The sequence below is a fragment of the Gambusia affinis genome, linkage group LG09 (assembly GCF_019740435.1).
Source record: "Gambusia affinis linkage group LG09, SWU_Gaff_1.0, whole genome shotgun sequence".
Taxonomy (NCBI): Eukaryota; Metazoa; Chordata; class Actinopteri; order Cyprinodontiformes; family Poeciliidae; genus Gambusia; species Gambusia affinis.
The window spans coordinates 27,234,952-27,258,428 of record NC_057876.1 but is presented as its reverse complement, the minus strand read 5'-3'; the positions used below and the strand labels follow the sequence as shown (position 1 = coordinate 27,258,428).

At 36.5% G+C, this 23,477-nt stretch overlaps 1 protein-coding gene across 1 annotated transcript; it reads left to right on the top strand.

Moving 5' to 3' along the window:
- Window positions 1-320: 320 nt before the first annotated feature.
- qdpra (quinoid dihydropteridine reductase a) lies at window positions 321-11,029 on the top strand. Its single transcript, XM_044126830.1, has 7 exons — window positions 321-559; window positions 665-757; window positions 2,850-2,946; window positions 3,404-3,544; window positions 5,408-5,516; window positions 7,204-7,287; window positions 10,083-11,029. The coding sequence occupies exons 1-7, from the start codon at window positions 479-481 to the stop codon at window positions 10,183-10,185; spliced, it is 708 nt and encodes a 235-aa protein (XP_043982765.1). The 5' UTR covers window positions 321-478; the 3' UTR covers window positions 10,186-11,029.
- The last annotated feature ends 12,448 nt before the right edge of the window (window positions 11,030-23,477 follow it).

Below are 23,477 nucleotides of genomic sequence, written 5' to 3'. Positions count from 1 at the left end.
AGATGAAAACTGTACATATCAACAGACATTGATTACTGTACATTGAGAAATAGTATCTTTTAAGAAGGTTGAATGAAATAAAGTGAATTGAAATCATCTTTCATTTTACTTGTACACTTCATCTTTTAAATTACTCTGAAATTCTATTTATTGGTGTGGGTGTTACCTTCTCAACATGTCAATATTTGTCAATATTCAATATTTTTACAGAGTCTACACAATAATATAAGAGGTAAAATAACAAAATGAAAACATGATAAACAGGGAGCACCAAATGGTTGAACAAAGGTTTTAAAGTTAGAGTATTTGCCAAAATCTACACTATTCGTTGTATTTCCGGAAGTCTTTGAACGCAGCTCTTTAACTTGTTGCTCGACACTACCTCCTTTTTCTTTTCCTCCTCCTCGTCCTCTTGTGTATATTTCAGCTGCGGCTCTGCGGCTCCACTTCTCACTGTCTGACTAAACTGGGAGAAGATATGGCGAACCGGGTCATCGTGTACGGAGGGAGAGGAGCTCTGGGCTCAAAGTGTGTTCAGCATTTTAAATCTAAGGGATGGGTAAGTGTTGGTAGCTAACGCTAGGTGCATGCTAACGTTCGGCTCTACTGAGTACAAAGCTAACCGTGAATATCTGTTTTTATTTTGTCTGTGTTTGTGGAGCAGTGGGTCGCCAGCGTCGACATTGCTGCTAATGAGGAGGCGAATGAAAATGTAATTGTGAAGTTGACGGAATCTTTCACCGAGCAGGCTGGACAGGTGAGCTTCAGCCAGGTGTCATTTGCTGCTCTGTCTCCCTAAATGTGTCTTAACAAGAAGCTGAGAACGTTACGGACCTAAGCTAAAGAGTTACATTAATGTGTATCCATGAGACCACATGAGTTTGTGCATGTTGTAATCAATTAGTTATGCATTTCTTTGAAAATATGGTGAAGTGTTGCGTTCAAGTCGCACTACAAAATGAAGACTTTTTCTACTTCGGTGATTTATAAAGTAGTAAGATTGGTAAGTAAATTCAAGTATGTTTTTACAAATGTATTAATTTCTTTTAACAGTTTATTGAATGAATCGTACTAGTTGAATTCAAATCAATTTATGTAGCACAATGTCACCACAAGTATCATCTCATGGTATTTTCCAAAACAATTTTGATTAGATTTTTTTATGCACAAATGCATATTAATTTGCCATCTGAGTCAGTTGCACCAATTCATCAGGAGGAACGGGCCAAAAGTCCAACACACTATTGTGAAGAGCTTGTGGAAAATGTTCAGCCCAAGCCATGAGGGAAAAAATAGTCTAATTTAATCTCAGACAGAGAAGGAGAAAAAAATTGTGAATTTTTATAGTGTACATAAACATTTGTTTTCCATTTTAGATGGAGCTCGGCTGAATGTTGACGAATCCCATTAGCCTCCATTTTAATTTTTTGAAACCTGCATTGACGCTAATCAATAACATTTGCTTATTTTAAAAAAAATTCTTTTATTTATTTGAGATGTGCTGCAAGATTTGCTTATAAATTATCTATACAGTTATGGGCGTGACTGTCTTGGTGTATGCCTGGGACATGTCCACTGCATTTCCCTCACCTGCACTCCCACTTTTTCAGCCGTTATAACTGTTTATTAGTAACTAATCAGTATATAATATTAAGCTTGTCAACAAGAATACTAATGCTGTTGTTACCTGTTTTATATCACTTGCTAGTTGGTTAATACCAGGAATAAACCCAATTATCTCTAATTTCTTTACAGAAATTACTCAGTGTTGCTTTCCACATATTTAAAAGAAATCTTTGTCACAGTAGAGAGAATAAAGAGTCAGGGAGGAGAAAGTAGACCAGAGGCCAGCAGCAGGATGATGATGCAGGGTCTTCTCAGGTAATTATAACTTTATGAAGGAAAGAGAAGGCTACAAGCAGCAATTTTAATCTTTTTGTAAGACCGTCTTATGACAAAATTAAGCTTTCTTTTATTATTATTTTTTTACCTTTGACCACAGCTTTTGGAAAAAGTAATCTTGTGTCACTTCAAGCTCAAAAAAACATACCAATATTGTGACTGCATGTTTCAGCAAGCATAGCCACACAAATACAGTGTTCACAGATTCACTTATTTGTAGAATTCCTTAAGGAATATAACCCCAAATTATTTGCAGAAACTTAAGATATATTTGTTGTTTGCACTAACAATAATATAAGCAGTTATAAGCATTTTTAGGGGGGTTTCAAGTATATGTGTATTTCAGCAATATATGGGCAATTGTGGTCCCTAAAACCAGGAGTCCACTGTACAGGTCGCAATAAAAGAAACATACTGCACCCAGTTTTAAATAAGGTTCTTCAGGACTCCAGTCACATAAAGAAATATGATGCATTTATTTTTCTTTTAATCACTTAACTGCCCACATTTACATTTCACCATGTTTTAAAGTTACTGATACTCACAGGAACAGACAGAGGGGATAATGGTAAAAGAACTATTCCAACAGCAGAGTGAGTCTTTTGGGTTTTCAGATGTCATTAATTACGCTTAATGGAATTTCACCAAAAAAAAATCTCATCATAATAGCATTTATTTTATAACAAACAATACAATAAATGCTCATTCTTTGTTTTTTGCATTTGTTTTAATTTATTAATTACCTGGTGGCACCATTTTGAAATCCTGAAACACTTCAGCTTCATCATGATGGTTAATGTGAATCCTGTTTCTGATCTTTGCTTTAGTTGTTGTGCTAAAGCGATAAGCTTCCATCTGCAGAGCGAACAGAATCATTGCTGACATTTAAATGTCATTCAGCTGGTGTGCGAGCTCAGTGGATTCATGAAAAGCGTTTTTATATGCAGGTGACGGCAGATGTGGCCCAGCTGCTGGGGGAAAGCAAAGTGGATGCCATCCTGTGTGTGGCAGGCGGATGGGCTGGAGGGAACTGCAATTCCAAAGGTCAGAGTTCAAACCTTTTATTTGTTTTAACACTAATCATCAGCCAACCTTTCTTCAATTTTAATGGCTGCATTTAAAGTCTTGTGAAACACTTTCCATTTTAGTTTAACTGGAAAAAATATGTAAATTGCTAATGAGATGACGCTCAGTTCTTTGAAGCTTTATTCAGCGGCTTAATTATCTGCATTTATTACCAGCACTAGAATTCAAGATTGAAGTCCCTGGAAAGTGAGATAAGATGACCAGCATTATTATCAAATGAATGACAATTAAACATTGGAACATATTGCGTGTTGTTTGTTCGGTAAACTTCAGATTCATATTGTGTTTATGCAACCAAATGTCTCCTTGTTACAGTTTGAACTTTATGCTTTCTAAATTTTCGAAGCGTCAATAAAAAGAAAAAAATCTCATTTTAAGTTTGTGGAGTCAAATATTTTCTGTTACTGTCCTTCAGATTTTTTCAAGAACTCTGATTTGATGTGGAAACAAAGCGTGTGGACGTCGACCATCTCCAGCCACCTCGCCGCTCGCCATCTGAAATCTGGGGGTCTGCTTACCTTGGCAGGAGCAAAAGCAGCTCAATCAGGCACTGGAGGTGAGAGACACTTTTATTGCTTTCTTCATAAAAAGGCAGTGACGTGGTTTGTTTGTGCAACGCATCAAAGAACCAAGTTTTATCCAGGAAACTGATGCACTAAGCAGAGAAGAAGGAAAAGTTAACCCTGGAATCATGAGTTAAAGGGAAATGTAGTGAAATACAAATTTCTATACATCTTTATATTTGACATTTTTATAACATAACATAAGCATTTTTCAAAATTAAATGGGTAGGAGGTTGTTGAGCTGCACAGAATATTTGTTATCTAAAGTGTTTTTACTTTAAACTCAAAGCAGAAAGGCGTTATTTATTCTGAATTATATAGTTATTTATTCAAAGTCATATTGTTGTAGAAGTATCCACCAATATTATTACATATTTTTTCAATAAGACATATGTTTTCAATTAAAACTGAAAGTTTCATTTCAATTTACGTTAGTGTTTCAGTTGCCTCATGTATCAGTGATTGTTTTTATCTCTATGGTGTGACATCAGTCCGGTTGATCTGCCTGTGAGCCGGCCGGAGAGCCTTCGCTCTGAGGGAATTATGTCTTCTACAAATCCAACATTAGCTGTTCAAAGCTCCAGGTCAGCACGCCCCACTGAACTGAGCATTCATTGGCTGCTGGTTTAAGGAGGAGAATGACTCAGCAGTTTTGGTTGGCATGGATGAAGTGTGTTAGCCACACTGAAACCGACAAAGGCTGTTTTAAAATGTCTTTAAAATGGACAAAAAAACTGTACATGTCGAGGTTGTAGTCACATTTTCTTCCAAGTTGTTTTGATCAAATGCACTGAATTATTTGTCTGCTTATGCTGATCCCAAAAAGAGATGCATTAAGGAGGACTAAATGTTCTGAATTTAACTGTATGGCTTAGTTTTCTTCTTAGAATAAACTGTAAAAATCAAAAGTGGGAGTTTTAGAAAATACACTTTTCAAACTTAAAATCTTGAGATCCACTGTCTGAAGTTTGTTGATTTGAATTCTTGAATTGAATGCAAAACTTGGCTACAATCTAAGAAAATAAAATTATAGTTTGTGGTTATTGAGGATTGGAGTTTCTGAACTTCACCTGCTGCTGGCCATAAACAAGGTTACAGTGAGGCTGCTTCAGAGGCTAAATGAATTAAACTGGATGGGCCCCTTTTGGTATTGAACACTGTCAAACACAGGTCACATGTCTGGACCCAGAGGCTAAACCTCTGCTTCCTGTGCAGATGAAAGCAGGAAAACAACCACATTGCTGATACTGCTAACCTCTACCTTTTTGGATTGGTTTAGATTTTTCTCTTCTGGGGAAAACAAAAGCTCTACAGAAAAGTTATGTAGCCGCCCCTGGTTCCTATTGGTCAGTGGTTTGTAAGCCTGTCAGGATGGTTGAGGGGGGTAGCAGATGTTTGACATTCCTGTTTAGAGGTTGTGAGAAGAGGCACTGACAAGTTCCAGATGCAGAGGATTAAAAAAAAGATCAAAAAGACAGATTTAATTTTGTTTGGTTTAAAATAAGTTTTTTTTATTACTCTAACAGATAAGGATTATGTAGTCTTTGTATTACCTATAGCCACAGAGGAACTCAGTTGATTTTTATGCCACCAATTGGACACCCTTTCTTTTGTACATAACTATTTTTCCATTAAAATACTGTCTAATTCAACACAAGCACAATTTGACCTCTTCCTAAAGCTTGTCAGCAGAGAGAATCATGAGGACCTTCTTACAGCATTGTCATTTGTGTCTGGTGTGAGCATCTGCTTCAATGAGACTCTGTCCAACTAGCTACATGTTATATCATGTAGCTAGTCCCATGTAAAAATATAAGTTCGTAACAGTTCATAAATGCTTGATCTTTCATCTTCAGGTATGGTGGGCTATGGCATGGCCAAAGCTGCCATCCACCAACTGTGTCAGAGTCTGGCAGCAAAGAACAGCGGGATGCCGGCAGGAGCGGCAGCTGTTGCTATCCTACCGTAAGTACTGAAACAAAACTGATCAGCATACTTCAAGCCCAAAAGGTTCATTATTATTTTTATTTTTATTTCTTTTATTTTTTTTTATGTGCATAATATCTACACTAACAACAGATAGTGAATGATAAAATATGTAATTTACAGAGAAAATAAACTCTGGATGTTAGATCATTAAATATTTACAGTGGAACTGCTATTAATTCATATCTGGTAATGTGCAACCGAACAATATCCACAGATTTTAAATAGAATTTTTTATGAGATGTTTCTAATATTTCCATGTCATGGTTAAAGCTGTTTGCCTAACGATCTGTTTTTATGGTTGATTGATTCTGTACTTATTTGCGTCAGCTTGGTCATCTTTGCTCTGTTCTTATTTAGATGGACACAGCTGTTGTGTGGATAGATCGATGTAGGTGTGCTGGAAAATAAGCTGTGCCACTTACTGTTTGCTCTGTTGGATGTTGAAGTGTGAAAATGAAGCAAAAGATAATTAAGGATGCTAATATCAGCTCACGGATCTGATGATACAGATGGTCTGCTATTGATGAATGAGCTGCACAGATCATAACAGTACTATTTACTTGAAGCAAGTCATTGAGAGAACAGTCCTTTTAGGGGTGGATCTGGTTCTTGCTCTCTCTTTGGCTGTATTTTATTCTCCCACACTGAGGCCACACAGGCTTCAGCATTTAGTAACATCTGTTTAGCATTAGCTATGACTTGCATTTCTTCTGTAGCCCTCTTGTTTATTTTTTGTTGCAACATTTGTTGACTTTTATATTCTAGAATCATTCAAAAGTTTTAGTTTGACACAACCTTCTCTGAGATGCTCCTTTTAATCCCAGTTTGATCGCTTTTAGTGGACGAAAAGAACCAGCTAACAAAAAGGCTAAACTCCATTGTTTCTTTCATACCTTCTCTGTTTAAACTTGACATATTTAAAAGTGGCGAGTGACTGAGGGTCATTGCGCATAACAGAATCCCTGTAATTTCTAGACACTGACAGGTACCAAAGAATTGCACAAAAATCTGTGAGGGACGACGGAGTCCCTGCTCAAAATTCCGTGAAAGAGGTGTACGGAGCGTCGTGCTGGAAGCCCGTTGAAAGACGTTTTAAACTGCGTGATTATGAGCATGAGTAGGAATAAATATACCAACAGGTATTTTGTTCCATATAACACAGTAGGAGTGTAACCGATAAACCTTTTATGGATTCAAAAGCAAGAACCCCCACTTGATGACTTTGTGTTTCTGTGTTTGATTTGATGTAAAGCACTTTGAAATGCGTTGCTACTGAAATGTGCTACATAAATAAAATTTAATTTGATTTGATTGGAAAAAAGGTACTTTCTGAAAACATTTTCTGTCATTAATAATTTCTTGCTTTAGAAAAAAACAGCCATTAAATCAGATCTAATATTTTTATGTCAAATTGCACATGTTAAGTGGATACCATAACATGTCTAGGAAAGCTGAACTATCTCTCCTCTAACCTGACTTTAAAACATGTCCTGTGGATGCATGCAGCTCACACACCACAGCGCTGACTTGGAGACAGACTTGAGAACCTGACACTCCTGAACACTGTATGATATTTATGTGTGGAGATGCTGCCAGCGCCGTTTCCTCTCTGCTGCTCTGATGCAGCTGCTCACCCTGACTGTTATCTGGCTTCATTTGGCAGCGTTACCTTGGATACACCGATGAACAGGAAGTTCATGCCTGATGCAGACTACAGCTCGTGGACGCCACTGGAATATATTGCAGAGTAGGTACCAGGCAGGCTGGGTTTTTATTTTTATTTTACAGTTGGTATGTGTGTATGTTTCTTTAAAGGTTGATTAGATTAAAAGTTGCTCCATTTGGTATCAAATAAATATGAAACTTTTTATAGAATTGTGAAGCATCTGTTTTAATTCCAGAGTTTTCTTCCTTTTTTACACCTTCACCATGTTACCATGACTTCAAATGTTCTCTACTGGATGCTTGTCTGAGTGTGGAATATAAAGTTCTTAATGAGCAACATGACCATTAATTTCCATTGAAATGATAAAATAACCTGCATGATCAAACTAAGATGAAAAGAGTAGACTTTATTCGACCTGCAGAAATGCCTCCATCTTTAAACCTGTAATATTATTCAGGTTCAGCTTGGCTTCTTTGCATGGCTTTGATGTCGGTGGCCCCTGCTGCTGACAGCTCAAACATGGCCTCATGTGTCTGATTCATATTCTGTTGCATCAGGGCAGCTGTGGGCACAAAAATTAAATTTCTTCTTGATTGTTCAGTGTCTGCGGTTCTTTATCCTCTGGAGCTTATGTTGTGATGTTCTGTACCAAATATGACCAATTTGATTTGGTCTGTAATGTTGTTTTGATTTACAGACCAAACAACATTACAACATTTTCCGTGATCTGAGATTAATTGCTACCTGACCACAGCTCAAAATGTTCCTGTTACACACAAACATGACTGCATACAAGCAGGGAATTACAATTTCATAGAAAGATCCGAGTTACATCAAGGCTTTAGAAAAGTACTAGTTCCTATACAGACTTCTTCTCTTTACTTTTTCTTCACCTTTGCGTCTTTAAGATCATCAAACAAATGTTAGTATTAAACAAAGATTATGTTAGATTAATAATAACCCAAGTACTGTGATGAGACATTGTCTCTGGCAGAGGAAAAAATTCTGATTCCATCTGTTATAGCAATTGGTGAATGTCTTGAATCACACTGCCACCAGTATGTTTGACTTCAGGTATAATTATTTTCTTTTTCTAAACTGGCTTTAGTTTTACTCACAAATTTACTGGTATACTCATTTTCATCAATAAGTGTTTACAGTGCATCCACAGGCCATGCACTGCACCACAATCTGACATAATTGTAACCGATCTTGTGTTTTCATTGCCAGAACAACTTTAAAATCAACCTACAAATAACACAACGCACAACCAGGAAAATGCATGAGCATAACATCCATATTTTAAAAGAATTTTCTCAAATTCCTTGCAACGTTAATGAATATATGGGCATATTTAAACATATTCTGTCAAAATATCATTTATTGCTATGCACACACACATACTCTGAAACCTATAAAGTCAATTTCTCTTGCTCAAATTGTTGTCGGAGCATTGGCCATTCAGACGATATGAGAGAGCAATGGGTGAGAAAAATAAATTTTGGAAGTTGGGAATTACTGTATTTTATATGACAGCACCCTTTCTTTGTATCACTGCAATATCACATGCTTCTCAGAACGCTTGAAAGGACCACATGCTGTATAAATCCTTAGAGATCACTTTTTTTCCCTTTTTATTTCTTTATTTGGAAAAATGCAGCATGTCTGAAAGAAATTGTAAACAAACATCCTCTCCCATGACATAACGCCACAGTTCTGTTATGTAACAGATTGCGCCTCATCTTAATACATGTCTTTGTAATGGAGATTCCATAAATAAATCCCACCAAATAACTCCAAATCAAATTGGTGTGTAATATTGTTATATTTGGTGCAGAACATCACAACATAATTTTATGAGGATGCATTTAAAATCAGAATGTAATTCTCTTCTGTTTGTTTACAGCAACTGAGAGCAATGTTCTTATGAATTTCATTATCCCTCTGTTGATTGAATGCTAAACTTGAATGTTAGCTGTGGAGGGAGGTAAACTGTTTAGAGGAAGGGCAGAAATAAACCTTATGAGTTTGTGATTTCCTTTGGTTTTCATTAAGATTATGATTGTAAGTAAAATGTACATAATTCTGACTAAATGTCATGTTTGGTTTTGGATGTGGGGAGGTGTAAGGGGTGATCTATGTTGAGCAAAGGGAGATTAGATGGGATTGGATTCACTTTGATAATCTCTGAGGAAACAGATGATGGTCTGTCCTCGACCAAAATAGAACCAATCTCCATGACCGGAGATGACGCAGGAAAGTGATGATCTATTGTTGCCTCTGGTCACATTTCACCTGAGAGCAGTTATTTATTTAACATCATTTTCCAGCCAAAATTTGCTGTTGTGTGATAAATCATTTGTATATTGTAACTGCAAAGGCGCCTTAAGCAGCCTGTCTATTCTGGAACAATCATTACTTATCTCAGTCATCATTTGTGGCGATCTGGTTGTGTTTTTGTTTTTTGTTTATGGTGAATTCAGTGATCATGTGGGAAAATTGGATTTTTCTTTTCCAACTGGCTGGTCTGCTATCAGGGCCAGTCGAGTGTAAAATGACCAGATTGTGGTCACCAGCAGATTTATTTTTCCATCGCTGAATAATACATATGTGTACAAATTCACTTATGTAAGCACAATATGAAACTTGATGAAAATGTGCACTTTAGGACAAACCATGGGAAAGAAATTTATGGGTAAAGTCGGCTATAACGAAATTAGATTCAGATATTTTTGTGTCAAACTTTCCAGGAATTTCAAGAAATTGGATGTTGAGAGGAGGATCTCTAATAATAACCAAACGTGCAACTCATAAATTATTGTTTTGGTGCCTTGACTGCTCCAGCAAACTCTTTTTATTTATTTATTTTCCTGCAGAATGTTCTTTGGCTGGGCCACAGGGGAGAACCGACCCGCTTCAGGAAGCCTGATGCAGCTTCTGACCTCCGGAGGAGAAACTGAGGCTGTGGCCACTCAGTAGAGGACAGGGCAGAACTGTGGAGGTGGTGTTGGGGTTGGTAGCGCAGGGAGAGAGGCAACAAGGACAGGGTGGATGCTGAAATGAGGAGCAGCAGCACAATAACTGCAGACAGAAGAGCAGCAGGAGGAGGGAGGAGAACGTGAGGGCATAATGAGGAGAGAAAATGACACACAATAGATGGCCTCATGGGTTTAATGTGAAGGAAGGGAAGGGAGGGGGCTTCCTTTGCAAATACAGCCACACAGCGCCATCTACTGTTCTTCTGTAACAGGCGATCCCACTGTATTAATCTGCAGTAATGGAAAGGCAGTGTTGACCAATGAACCATCAAGACTTAATCAGAGTATTCAATTTCATTTAGAGGAGCAGTGATGTGAAATTGTGCTAAATTAGATATATTACATTATTACATAGTCATATACTTGAGGCTCATTTGGAGAGGCTGGGTGAGGGATGGGGGAGTCTTACTGTTCGGATTTTAACTGCAATGGATGCCAAAACGGTTTTAAAAATGCTGAAAATTCAGGAGAATTTCATTATAATCCCCACTCTCTTCTAAATGTGTGTGTTCTTGTCTTTCCACCGTCAGGTGTGAGGTGTGTGGAGCCTTTAGTTCACACTTCACTGTAAATCCAGTCCGCCAGACAAACTCAACGTAAGCCGCCGTCTGCTTCCAGATGAACAATACCTGTAAAAGTGGAGTGGCCTTATTTTCTATGTAGCTTTGAGATTCAAAGTGTTCCTTATGTCATTGGTGGAAAAGGTGTTCTGATCCGCTTGTTAGTTTTCCAAGTGTTGTCTTGTAACTGTGAAAATTCACAATAAAATGGTTAAAAACTTCTAATTCTTTCTCAAAAACATTTTTTGTAGGTCTTTGAACAAAACAGATTTTATGACTCACATCTGTTTTCACATGAATCTCTATAAGGCGCTATAGTACTTTTCAAAAAGCCTCTCCCAGAAAAGTAAATAATAAAAAAAATACCATAAAAAATGCTAGTCCCTGGTAAGTTGTGTAAAATGCCTAAAATAAATTATTTTTACTGCAGTAGCATAAACTATCCAAGTGGATTTATTCAGGGGTGGGAAATGAATATCACATTATGAAGCCTTTGTTTTAAACTGAAGTTGATGTGACAGTTTTTGATGCCCATTTATTTTATCCACTGGCCTCTAAGCTGGATAAGCATCCATTTTTATTATCCCACTCTGGTCAGTGAACAGGATGGTAAGGATGTGAACTGCACCAAGAGCAGCATCTTGAGGTCACAAAGTTAAGAAATCATGGGATCCTATGCCAGACAATTGTTTGGGATGCACAGCTTTGCTTTTTGTCAGATGAAAGTAAAATGTATGTATTCAGCAACAAACACTCTGTGTGGTTTGAGCTTGAATTGACAGATCAATATGTGAAAAATCCCTCATGTCCACTGTGGAGTGTGGTGGAGGAGGTGTGATGCTGTGGGCCTGTTTCTTTTCCAAAATCCCTATAAACTCTGTCAGAGGTGACATATTAATGAATTCTTTGACATAACAGGTTTTAAACAGCTATTCTGTGGTCTCTCCTAAAGCCTACATAAGTCATAATTAGGCCTTTCAATAGAATAATATCCACAATATATGGCCAAATTAATACAGAATAGCAGCTGACAAAATCAGCTTACTCTTATGGCCATCTTTAAATCCTACAGACAGAGAAGAGTGTCTACAAAGTACTCAAAGCAAAGTTATTAATAAACTGTTCCCGTTTAAAAATAAAAAATAGAAGACATTCCGAGTAATTCTTAAAATTAGATTTCAGAGAGATTATGTCACTGCAGTAAAATTGTAATTTACTTTGGGGTTGTTTTTTGTGTGTATTTTTACACTGTTTGCCCATGGTGTCACTAGAGCTACTGCATATCACCTGGACCAAGGAGGAGTTTGTGGGAAAATTGTTTCTACATGACCCGCACTTAATTGGTAATTTAACCTCTTTAAAATCTTTAGTTTTTCGGATCCAAACTTTCCGCCACAGAACAAAAGGATTCCTCTTTATGGAAGTGTCCACTAGATGGTGCTGTTAAATAACTGCCAGCTTTAGGGCTGATTTTCAGTGGTACTCATGTTAATCAACTGGATAGAGTTACCATTTGGATCTGAATATGCATGGCCATGCACGTGTTGTATAAAAATAACTTACAGAAGGGCCCTTTAGCATCACTCTGCTGTGCACAACTGATTGCTAAGCATCCAGGCCTTTCACCTCAGCAAATGCAAATCTCCACAGCGGCGACATCTGGGAAGGCATCAATTTAAAAACTTGGATTATGAGGAACAGATTATCCGACAGTCTCATTCCTCTTTGCACAAAATATTGTTGCTTAACCATCCGATATTTTCTCCCTCAGCGTTAAACACATAAATAGAATGAGAGGCAGCTGCTGGGCTTTAGACTAAAACTCCACTATTTCTCCTGGCTGGCCCCTGTTCCAGGGGACTATATGGCTGTTGACGAGCACACTGCAATAAATCACCATGCTGGGGATTAATAGGAAAGTGCAAAGCGCCTCAGCTCACTGTAGCTGATATGTATTTATTCTAGGTGGCGTACCAATTCATCTCACTGTGTGTACATCGTGTGTGTTTACCTGTGTGTGTGTGTGCGTGGGCGTGTGTGTATGCGCGGGCCCCAGGCTAGTTCAACACGTCTATGCATACATTACCTCCCATGATGCCAGCACTATAGAGTGATTGCCCATGGGGATCGCGTCAATGTTTATCACAGAAAGTGTTTTAGCTGATCAAAGATTACAGCTGAGACGGAGCATGTTGTTTCTGTTTCAGTGGGGGCAGATAAGTTGTCACCCAGCGCCACACATGCTATTGTTTTGTACGCTGTAACCTATGAGATGTGAATCATCTGTGTGCTACAGGTGCATTAGTGTGCTACAGGGGTTATACAGCAAAGCATTTCTAAATGTTATCATTTTATGTTACTGAAATATTTTGCCTGTTAGTGACTGTGAAAATATAAAAATTAACAAATTCATAATATATGACAATTGATAAAGTAAGATATTTGATCAACAAGACCCTTAAAAATAGAGTAGAGAGTAGGAACTGGACATATTTTGAATTATTACTCATTGTTATTTCAACTATTTAAAAAAAAAATCTGCAAAGTATTGTGTGTAATACCATTAAAATCTTTCTATTAGCTTTGATATGTTATCAAACTGAAAAGATGATCTCTGCATCATAAAGCATGCAGTGAAAGTGGCCAGTCCTTACTCACCATCACTCCAATTTGAAAATGAGTTTCCATAGTAACTCACCTTATACCTGTGCAGTTTCAGGGAGCTTTATTTAATAAGATGAAGATAGACTGAGGGCATTTATTTTTGTTGCATTTTGCAGTTTTTGTCACTAGATGTCACTACAACAACCCAACACACTAGATCATCCCATTTTAAACTTCTGGTTTTGATCTGGATCACAGAGAACGTCAGTCTGCACACAGTCCAAAGATCATAAAATTGCAGGATTGGACACATATAAAAAAAAAGGTTAATACTTAGTAATGTTTACTACTATACCAATGTTTGGAAAGAAAGAACAGTAAAGGAGAGCTTCTCTTGATCATTGCTCCTCTCTGTGATGTGACTTGTTGTGCTCTCCGTCAGACCAACCATCTAGGAGGGACCCGATTGCAGAGCAACATGCTACAATATCACTATTGTGGAAGAAATATAGTCTGATTAAAATCTGACTTTTTTAGACATTGAATTTAAGACACATTTTTTCTCTACACTACACATTTATTCATCTGGGACATTATTACATTAAAAATTTGTCTAAATTAGAAAAAGATGACTTTAGGGACAACTTTGTTTAAGTTGCAGTTAAACCCCCATGCCAGAAGATGGCGCATTGCTCAGTGAGACAGAAGCGCGAGGTCACAGGCCCACCAATGAGAAACTTCACCAGTCCCTGGTCTCATAATTTCTTTGTGTTTTACAGGTCAGTAACCGAATAAAAAACACATAAAAGATTTTGTAAAGTATTTGTAAGAAACACCACAAAATGTGGATGTGTAAATCAGTTGATAAACTGATTATTTTTCAGTTTTAAATGATGTCGAAAGACTGCAAAAACAAAAGTCAGGGCAATGTTATGGGTGACATTTTAAGTTCATTGTAGACTTATTACAAGTTCTTTTTTTTATAAAATAAGCTTATTTGATTTCAGGATATTGTGTAAAATTAGATGTTCAGCATATAAATTGATTTTTTTTAGGATAAATTATGTCTTAATGCCATAAAACAGGGAATTCTGAAAAACAAAAGTGGAATTTTGGGGATTTTTTTAAAAATATATTTTTGTGAGCAGTAGGTTTAGGCAACTAACTGAAGAAAAACATTTGTCACAACATTTTTTTTCTGTGTACTTTACCTCATCTGCTTTAGTATTTCAGTGGCTCATTGAAATACACTGCCTGGCCAAAACAAATGTCACGTGGATTTAACTAAGCATTAGGTACAAGCCTCTTACTTGATAATTTACAGCACAGGCAATTATCTGTCAGCTGACAACTGATGCAATGAGTAGCACCTCATTTCCAAAACAACCATGTCTTGTGGTTGTGCGAAAGAAATTAGTCTGTGTAAGAAGGCTCAAGTCATTGGCATCAAGCAGAGAAAACATCTAAGAAGGTTGCAGAAACTACTAGAATTGTACAGGAAACTGAAGGGGATGGAATTGAACATCTCTGTAGCCATAAGAACAACACTCATCAGGATAAATGGAGAAAAAGGCTTAAATAAAAATTAAAGATTGGGCTCTGAGACAATGGAAGAAGGCCATGTGATCTCGAGTCCAGATGTATCCTTTTCCAGAGTGATGAATAATCCGGCCCTTAACACGATGCATTAAATAATAAAACATAAATTAACGAAGCTTCGAGGCAGATAAATTTCCCTCGAGGAATTTTAATAATCGAGGTACTCTAATCACTCGAGGAATCGTTTCAGCCCTAATCTGATTACTACCGAGGAAACTGAATGACCAGATTATTCCATATGGATACTTTGTTCCTTAATGGGAAGGGCATAATCTAAAATAACAATGCAAGAATTTATTGGGCTCAAACTGGGAGATGTGATGTTCTCTGATGGAGAAGTCTTTGCTCAGTGGTGAGATTCTCCCATCATTAATGCAAGATGTTGTTGAAAAAGGAATGCAACTCTCGATGTAAATAAATCTGACATTGCAATAACTTATTAAATTAACACCAGAGAAAATGCATTCCATTAACAAAGCTAAAAGAAGTCCAATGAAATATTGTTTTTAGTGGCAATACTTTTTGAGTCAGGAAATTAATGCATTTGTTTATTTTTCTCACTCAAATTATTTTTACTTAACTTGAAAATATATGCAAACACAAACAAATTCCAAAAAGTAAGGCTGTTTTGCAACCTTACTTACCATTTCACTTCAACTGTCGTTTTCCATGTGAAACCATATGATAGATTATTCTGCACACAGAGAGAACCTGTGATCACATTAGCTTTATTGACAGTGAACTGAGGCTTTCAAGCACAGACTGCCTCTGATTCAATTCATTGTGTGAAGCAGAGAGAAGAACAGCGTCCCGTCCTGCTTAGATGAAACCCCTTGAGGTGAATTTTCTGATTAAAGCCCGTCTCTTCCCATCCCCCTCCTGCAGCCCCATGCAGTTCTGTAAGTCTGTATCTGTAAATCTGTGACAAGCATGCTCACACAAATACAAATAAGTTACCTGTACCTGCTCAGTGTTTGTCTGTGTACAGCATTTGCATAAACTATTATGTAGATTGCAGATGTCCTTGTAAGTATAGCATCAGTTATATCTGTACACAACACACTTGCTGGCAGTTATGAAGCCAAAGTTTTGCCCATATAAAAAAATCAGCTCACCTGTATGGCTTTGCTTTTTTATTAGTTATTTATTTATATATTTTTTTCTTTGCTTTTCTCAACCTTCAATATTACTTGCATGTGCACTTTTTGTCCTTGTGCCATATTTTTACATTTGCACTTTCCCTGCATGAATGCGTACATCTATGCATGTTTCCAGAGGTTATGTCTGAGGTGGCGCGTTGCCATGTGGAAGCTATTCAGACCTGGAGTCGTTGTGAACATAGTAGGTAAGACCAGATGGTAGTGGTTAGCCCTTGGCCGCTCTAGGTAACCTGACCTGCTGGGGAGGACCCTTTTGCCTCCCGAGGTCCAGCCGGCACATGTGTTGCGTGAGAATAAGCCACCCAAAACCCAAGAACAGCCTCTCAACTTCCTGAATGCCTCTTCTCAGAGCTGGGATTGTTTGTTTTTAAAGGAAAGATTTAAAACAACAAAGTGAAACAGGATCAGACAGCAGGAGTTCAGAGATGGGATCACTCCCTGACTTGAACTATTTATGTTTTTAGAAAATGTTTAGCAATAAATATACACTTCTATATACCCAGTTATACCCTTCCATATATAAAATAAGCAGAATATTTATATAGCTGCACATTTCTTTGTGTGTATACATATATATTGTATAAACTGTAAATATACATAATATATACTTTTTATATAAATGAGCTGTAGTTGCAGGTACTAATTGTATGGACACCTAAGTTTGAATGTGCTTCTAATTCTGAAACTTCATGCAAAGAAAGATCAGTTAATAAAATAACACAGAAATCTTTCGCCACTGACAGCTTGTCAAAATTTAAACAAAACGTTATCTATGCATTTTGCAGAAAGGCTACGCATATTTGTGTATTTTTTTGCAAATTACAGTAAAAGTGAATTGTGTGGTATTTTTAAAACTTCAGTATGTAACTTTTATAAAATAAATATATGATTTTTACATGATAACATAGTAATCTGTGAAAAAAATCAAGCTCCTCTACCTTCTCCCAGTGCTCCCAGTACTAACTGTAGAAATACACGGCTGCCTCTGGCTCTCTGCTATGCTACAGCGCCTTTCTGCCAGTACAGTCTGGTGTGAATGCTGCGTGAGACCTTTCTAGATAAAAAAAAGTCAAATGTAGAGCTGGACAATATGGCTGAAAAATGTATGATGAAATAAGGGTTTCATATCAGTTGATATTGATAATTATTAATTAGCTTTTTAAAATTTCATGTGCCAAACTAGTCACATGACTTTTCCAGTCACTAGTTGAGAAATATGCTGCTATGCATATTACTCAGCAGATTGCTGCTAGTTTACCAAAGAGTGAGTGAATTAGTTGATTCCACTAAGCTCAGCAGGTAAAGCGTTTCCTCTGCACCATGTTTGCAGGTGCTAATTGCATGGACAATTAGCATGCATAAAATTAGCATGCTAAGTGCATGCTAATTGCAGTTAGCATGCTGGTTATGCAGAATGCGGTTTGGCATTCTGCGGTTCTGCTTCATAGCTTAGAATGTTTTTTGAAATTACTGAACATTGTATTAGACATATTTTCTATGACAATATACACTGTTAGACTTTTTATTGTAATTTTACAGTACCTTACTGGCAACACTGTTGCCAGTAAGTTACTGTAACTACCATTCTACAGTACCTTACTGGCAACAGTGTTGCCAGTAAGGTACTGTAGTTGCCATTCTACAGTAACTTACTGGCAACAGTGTTGCCAGTAAGTTACTGTAATTGCCATTCTACAGTAACTTACTGGCAACTTACTGGCAACAGTGTTGCCAGTAAGTTACTGTAATTGACATTCTACAGTAACTTACTGGCAACTTACTGGCAACAGTGTTGCCTGTAAGTTACTGTAATTGACATTCTACAGTACCTTACTGGCAACAGTGTTGCCAGTAGGTTACTGTAATTGCCATTCTACGGTACCTTTACTGTCATGATATTTCACAGTTAATTTTTACTGTGAGTGTGCTTTGCAGTTATAACTGCTTTACTGTAAATGTATTTTATAGTAAAGCTGGTCTACTGTAAACTTGTTTCACAACATAATTAAAGTTTAAATTTTTTAATACAAGAATATTTTACCATAAACCGAAAAATTTCATAAAAGAAATTTTAGTCCAAGTACTGTGAATAAAAACAGGTATTTATTTTCAGCAGATTTGTTGAAATGAAATCCATTTATATATTCACAATGTCATAAAGAACAATGTCACAATACAATATAATGTGCTATAAAACAACAAAACCATAGAACACACTACAGGTCATGTCAATATTTTTTATGGCACATGTATGTAGCAACATGAACATGTGCATCAAGTACCAGCCATAAACTATTAAAAGACTGACTTTAAAAAAATATATAGAATATACTTAACTTCATTTGAATATGAACTGTATTTCATTCAATATGGACACTTGAATGCATCTGGATCCAATAACAGTAACAATCTTTACATAACCTTTTCTATTTGTTGCACACTGTACAACAAAAGAACAACTAAAAAAATTGGGCACTACAAATTTTATGTACCACATCAGGTATGCACCAACATGAACACGTATATCATTCAAATGGTGAACAGTCAAAAACCAGCAGAGGCTGCATTGTCAGAAAGCAGTTAACAGTAGCTTAAATGTGCACTGTTACGCAATACATCACAATAACAGTGCAAGTGTGATAATGTACTATATGGTAGGCATTCATATCAATAAATATTGTTATATCAGATGCATTTCCTACATCAGAAGAACTTTTATTCCATTCGTCAAACAAAATCAGTGAGATCCATCTTGTGGAAGCTGAACTGTAAAGAATAAGACGATGTGGGAGGTCATGAGATGGTCAGGAAGTTATCTACATTTTCAAATCGACAGGAAGGCTGACAAATTAAGCTGAAGTGACAATGTCCAAATGCATAAAACCATTGGTATAAAGCAGCATTAAGTTGATAATTTGTTTAAAAAAAAATCAATTGCACTGAAGTGATAATAGAAGCTGCATAAAGAATGAGCAGGACTGGCTTCACTTCAGGTTTTTGGATTGTTTATGGCAAAAGCAGTCAGTCAGTCTTCACTAATTCAAACGATTGCGTACTGTATTGAGACCCTGCAAATGTCCCCAAGGAGACGATGAAATACAACATGTCATAACAATCTTTTTAGTCATTTTGTTGGTGGACAATAAAGACAATAAAATAATAAACATTTGGTAAAATGCTTACCTAGTTGGACGTCCTCTATTCAAATTCAGCGAGTCGTTTGAGGAAGGTGTTGATCCGGGAGTTGACACTGACTACTTTCCTCTTGACAAGACTTCACGTCTTGCAGCTTGTACTGACTTTGGCTTTGCATTTGGTACCAACATCTGGATTGATCCTCACAAAGAATCTTTTAACAGAAATAAAATATATTAATTGTATTTATTAAAATGAAGACATACAATACAGCAATCAGCTATGGTTCTTCATCATCAGTCAAACTGTCATTAAATTTAATTCATAAATGGCTTGGTGTAGAGTACTTACCGTTGTATCATCTCCAGCGTGGTGGATGCCGACTCCTGATACTCCAGATTGAAGACATACTATGACCCAAAAAAGACAGCAAGGACGCTGGCAAAGTCATGTAGTTGCTCAGGCTCGAAAAATACCTTCTCCTCCATACTGACCATCCACCGGGTTGCACACATCAAGCTATTTCCTAAAATAGACAAACCCTTGTCAGGCTAACGCTAGTGAGTAAAAGTACAGACTACCATAACTATTACATACATTGCTACAAAAAAATTATAGTGATAGAAAATATTCCTCTTACCAAGCATGATTACCCTTGGTGTTGTAGGTAAGGTCATTTCCATCTCAACAGACATCTTGGTGGAAGATACCTTTGAAACATAAAAGGAAAACTCTTAAATATGAATTACTGGTAGTAATTTATATTTAAAGGGCCAGTTCACCCAGATTACAACAGGTTTTTGAGAACCTCACCCCAGAGACTAGACTAGACTTTACCCCTACATCCTGCTACCACTCTGAAACAACGGATGTGAATGACAGTTTGTGAGGCTAAATGCATTTTTGAAAGCATTACATTCCACAAATACAGTATCTGAATGGCTAAGTACAATATGGGTTAATGAAATGAAATGTTTGTGATTTGGGTGAATTGATACCTTTAACAAATTAATTGAACAATTCTGATTTAAGATGTGTGTTTTAAGTTAAGAGTCGATATAAAATTACATCAGCCAAGATGAAGATTGAGTCCTCTTTTTCTTCGAAATGTTTTCTTTTTCTCTGACGGAAGTAGGATATTGCTCTATTCCACAACGAAACCGATAATTAGCTGTGTGTTGATGTTTCTTCACATGACTACAAAATTCTCTAAATTATGAAGTACAAATACTGCAGAATTTACACCTGTACATAGTTGCACCTGTTAGTACTGACTTAACTTTAAATTTGCAAGAGCATGGTTTAAACAGGTGAACAGTCCTTATATGGAACCAGGCTTGGAAATTAACTTTTTTGTCCACCTGCCACTGTGACTGAACCAACTCAAAAAACAACAGAAACCACTTGAATGTTTTCCACCTTTGTCCTCATTTACAGACTCTTATACACTATGTTGGAGATGTAATGGTACTTTAGCAGGCTAACTAGCTGTAGCAAGCTCAAAGTTATAGATTAGGTTAGCTGCTCCTCTACATTTCCAGACTATTTTGTGGCTTCAAATATGTTTGAAGAGCTGTCTTTTTACCTGTTGTCTTGTCTTTTCAAGAGTTGAAACTATGTTAGCCCTCAGCAGGACAGAACTGCACAGCCACTTGGAGGGAAAAAGCTTGGGAGTTAAAAAAAAAAGTCATCTGGCAAAAAGAAAAAAAAAGAACAAGTTAGAATTCATCCTTGTTGACCTAGCTAATCTGCACTCTTAACATTTGCAAGGTCATGGTTTAAACAAATGAACAGTTATTAGATTATTTTATTATCTAATAAAATAATTAGATAATTAGTTATTAGTTTGTTTGTTTTTTTAAAAAGGGGGATCAATTATCAGTTAACGTTATATTGTTCGACAAAGGATGTAACAACAATGCTAACAGACACTCAGCACTGAGCTTATCTCAACCCAAAGCTAGTCGTTCGAGGAAGATTTAGCGGCAAAAGTCAAGCTAAAACCTTCGGTAAAATTAGCACCTTAGCTAACGTTAATTCCGAACCAGCTCAAAAAATAACACCATCATATTTTTCTATCTTTTACCTCATGCTAAGTTATAGCATTACAGCATGATGCTATAAGTTACGTTAGCTCCATCTAAAATGTACATATCCAGATTAGGTTTTGGCTTCAAACAGTTTTCTAAGAAGTGTTTTTTTACCTGTATTGCGAAGAGCTGAAGCAGTGTGAGCCCACAGCACGGCGACAGAGCTGCCCTTGCACTTGGACGGAAAAAGCTTCGGAGTTTAAAACAAACGTCATCAGAAAAACGTTGGAAGCGAAGCCACCCTTGATGACGTAGCCAGATAAACTGCATATTAATGTTAGCTAGGATGTGAAAAAAACAAAAGTACATGCTCTCTTTCTGCCTTAAAAATATGTTAACCACTAAAGGAGTAAAAATACAGAAACAGGGAACCACGATGAAACATCTATGATGACCGTTGGAAATCAAATAGAATTCTTACATGGCCAGCGCAAAGACATTATAAGTGCAGTACCACTACTGCAATGTGTAAACAGTAAATTACGGCAACTTCAAAACATACAGTAAGTTAATGTAATACTATGTACTATACCCATAATGCAATGCAAATTACAGTAACTAATTGTAAAGATGTTTTATGTTAGTTTTACTGGGCATTTTGTGGTATTTAGCTGTAAAAAATACAGTAAAGGCTAACAGTGCAAGACATTATAAATACAGTACCACTACTGCAATGTGTAAACAGTAAAATACTGCAACTTCAAAACATACAGTAAGTTACTGTAATACTATGTCCTTTACCCATAATGCAATGCAAATTACAGTAACTAATTGTAAAGATGTTTTATGTTAGTTTTACTGGGCATTTTGCGGTATTTAGCTGTAGAAAATACAGCAAAGGCTAACAGTGTATTTCTGTTGCAGTCACACATCTATCACAATATATAATGTTATTGAGTCCATCCCAAGTCGAATGAGTCGATAACTCATATTGTTGCTTTTTGAAACACCGGAATGTGATATACGGTCTTGAAGTTTTAAGAAAGGCCTCCTCATGTTTGAGCCTGTTGTTCTCTGTTATTATATAATAATAACAACCTTCTGTCTTTGATCACATTATGAAATCTGTTTTGTTTGTGACTTGAAATACAGCTGCTACCTACTGTAGCTGCAAATTGCTCCAATTTGCTTTACTTGATGAACGTATTTAGTCCTGTCTGTTTTGAGAATCTAATGAAGATAAAAGCCAAATACTTGGAGTAAAAATGTCAGATTTTCCCTTTTTTATTGTTGTCCCATAAGTGTATAGTGTGTTTCACATGCTGTTTGACCCCTTAAAAGTGAGAAATATTATCTTACATTTAATTACATCTCACATATGTAAAATTTAGTTGGACTCAACAATCACTATTTTGTTTCTTTTTGAATATGATCCACATATTTTTTCAGAGCAGTCTGAAGAAGGGACAGGTAGACGAGCCTTTGTCTGCAGCTGATTTATTATTTTGTAAATCAGGAGCACAGCCCAATGGGAACACAACCAAGCTCCCAAACCACTAACTAATAAAACGTGGGAATAGTGGAGTAACAGGAGGGCTTTATTTTAATCATTTTTCTAAAAAAAAAAAAAAGTAAGGCGGGGTTAGTGACAACATGCCCTGTCCCTCTTCAGTCTTCTTCTGTTTATCTGATTAATTTGATTCAGATAATCCATTAAAATTAAAGTCTTTTATCAAATAATGACAATAATAATTAATCTGCTCATCTGTCTAATTAAAATCCTTACTATATATAATTACAGAGGATTTATTGTTGATCAGTTCTTATTCACTTCATTTTTGAAGAACAGAATTTAAAAAATTTCCAAATCTCAACAATAGTAATCTCTTCTTTCCATTGTCTACATCTATGGATTAGATGGCATAAATGCCTGATTTAAATTTGCTGTTTTAGTGCCAGATTTAAACAGCAAGTTTAAATACTGCTAATTCTTTTCATTATTTATGAAATAATAAAAAGACTGTGAAACCTGGTTGATTATAGGATCTGTTTTACTACAAAAGCTTTTTAAATTCAAACTAGATATGATTTAACATATAAGTAGATTTAATATGAATATTCAGAAAGTTATCAAGAAGAGAAACA

Excerpts from the sequence above, each read along its gene's own strand:
- qdpra (XM_044126830.1), top strand. The coding sequence starts at position 479 with ATGGCGAACCGGGTCATCGTGTACGGAGGGAGAGGAGCTCTGGGCTCA. Across the intron at positions 2,947-3,403 it reads AGGGAACTGCAATTCCAAAG|ATTTTTTCAAGAACTCTGAT; the intron begins GTCAGAGTTCAA and ends ACTGTCCTTCAG. Across the intron at positions 3,545-5,407 it reads AGCTCAATCAGGCACTGGAG|GTATGGTGGGCTATGGCATG; the intron begins GTGAGAGACACT and ends TTTCATCTTCAG.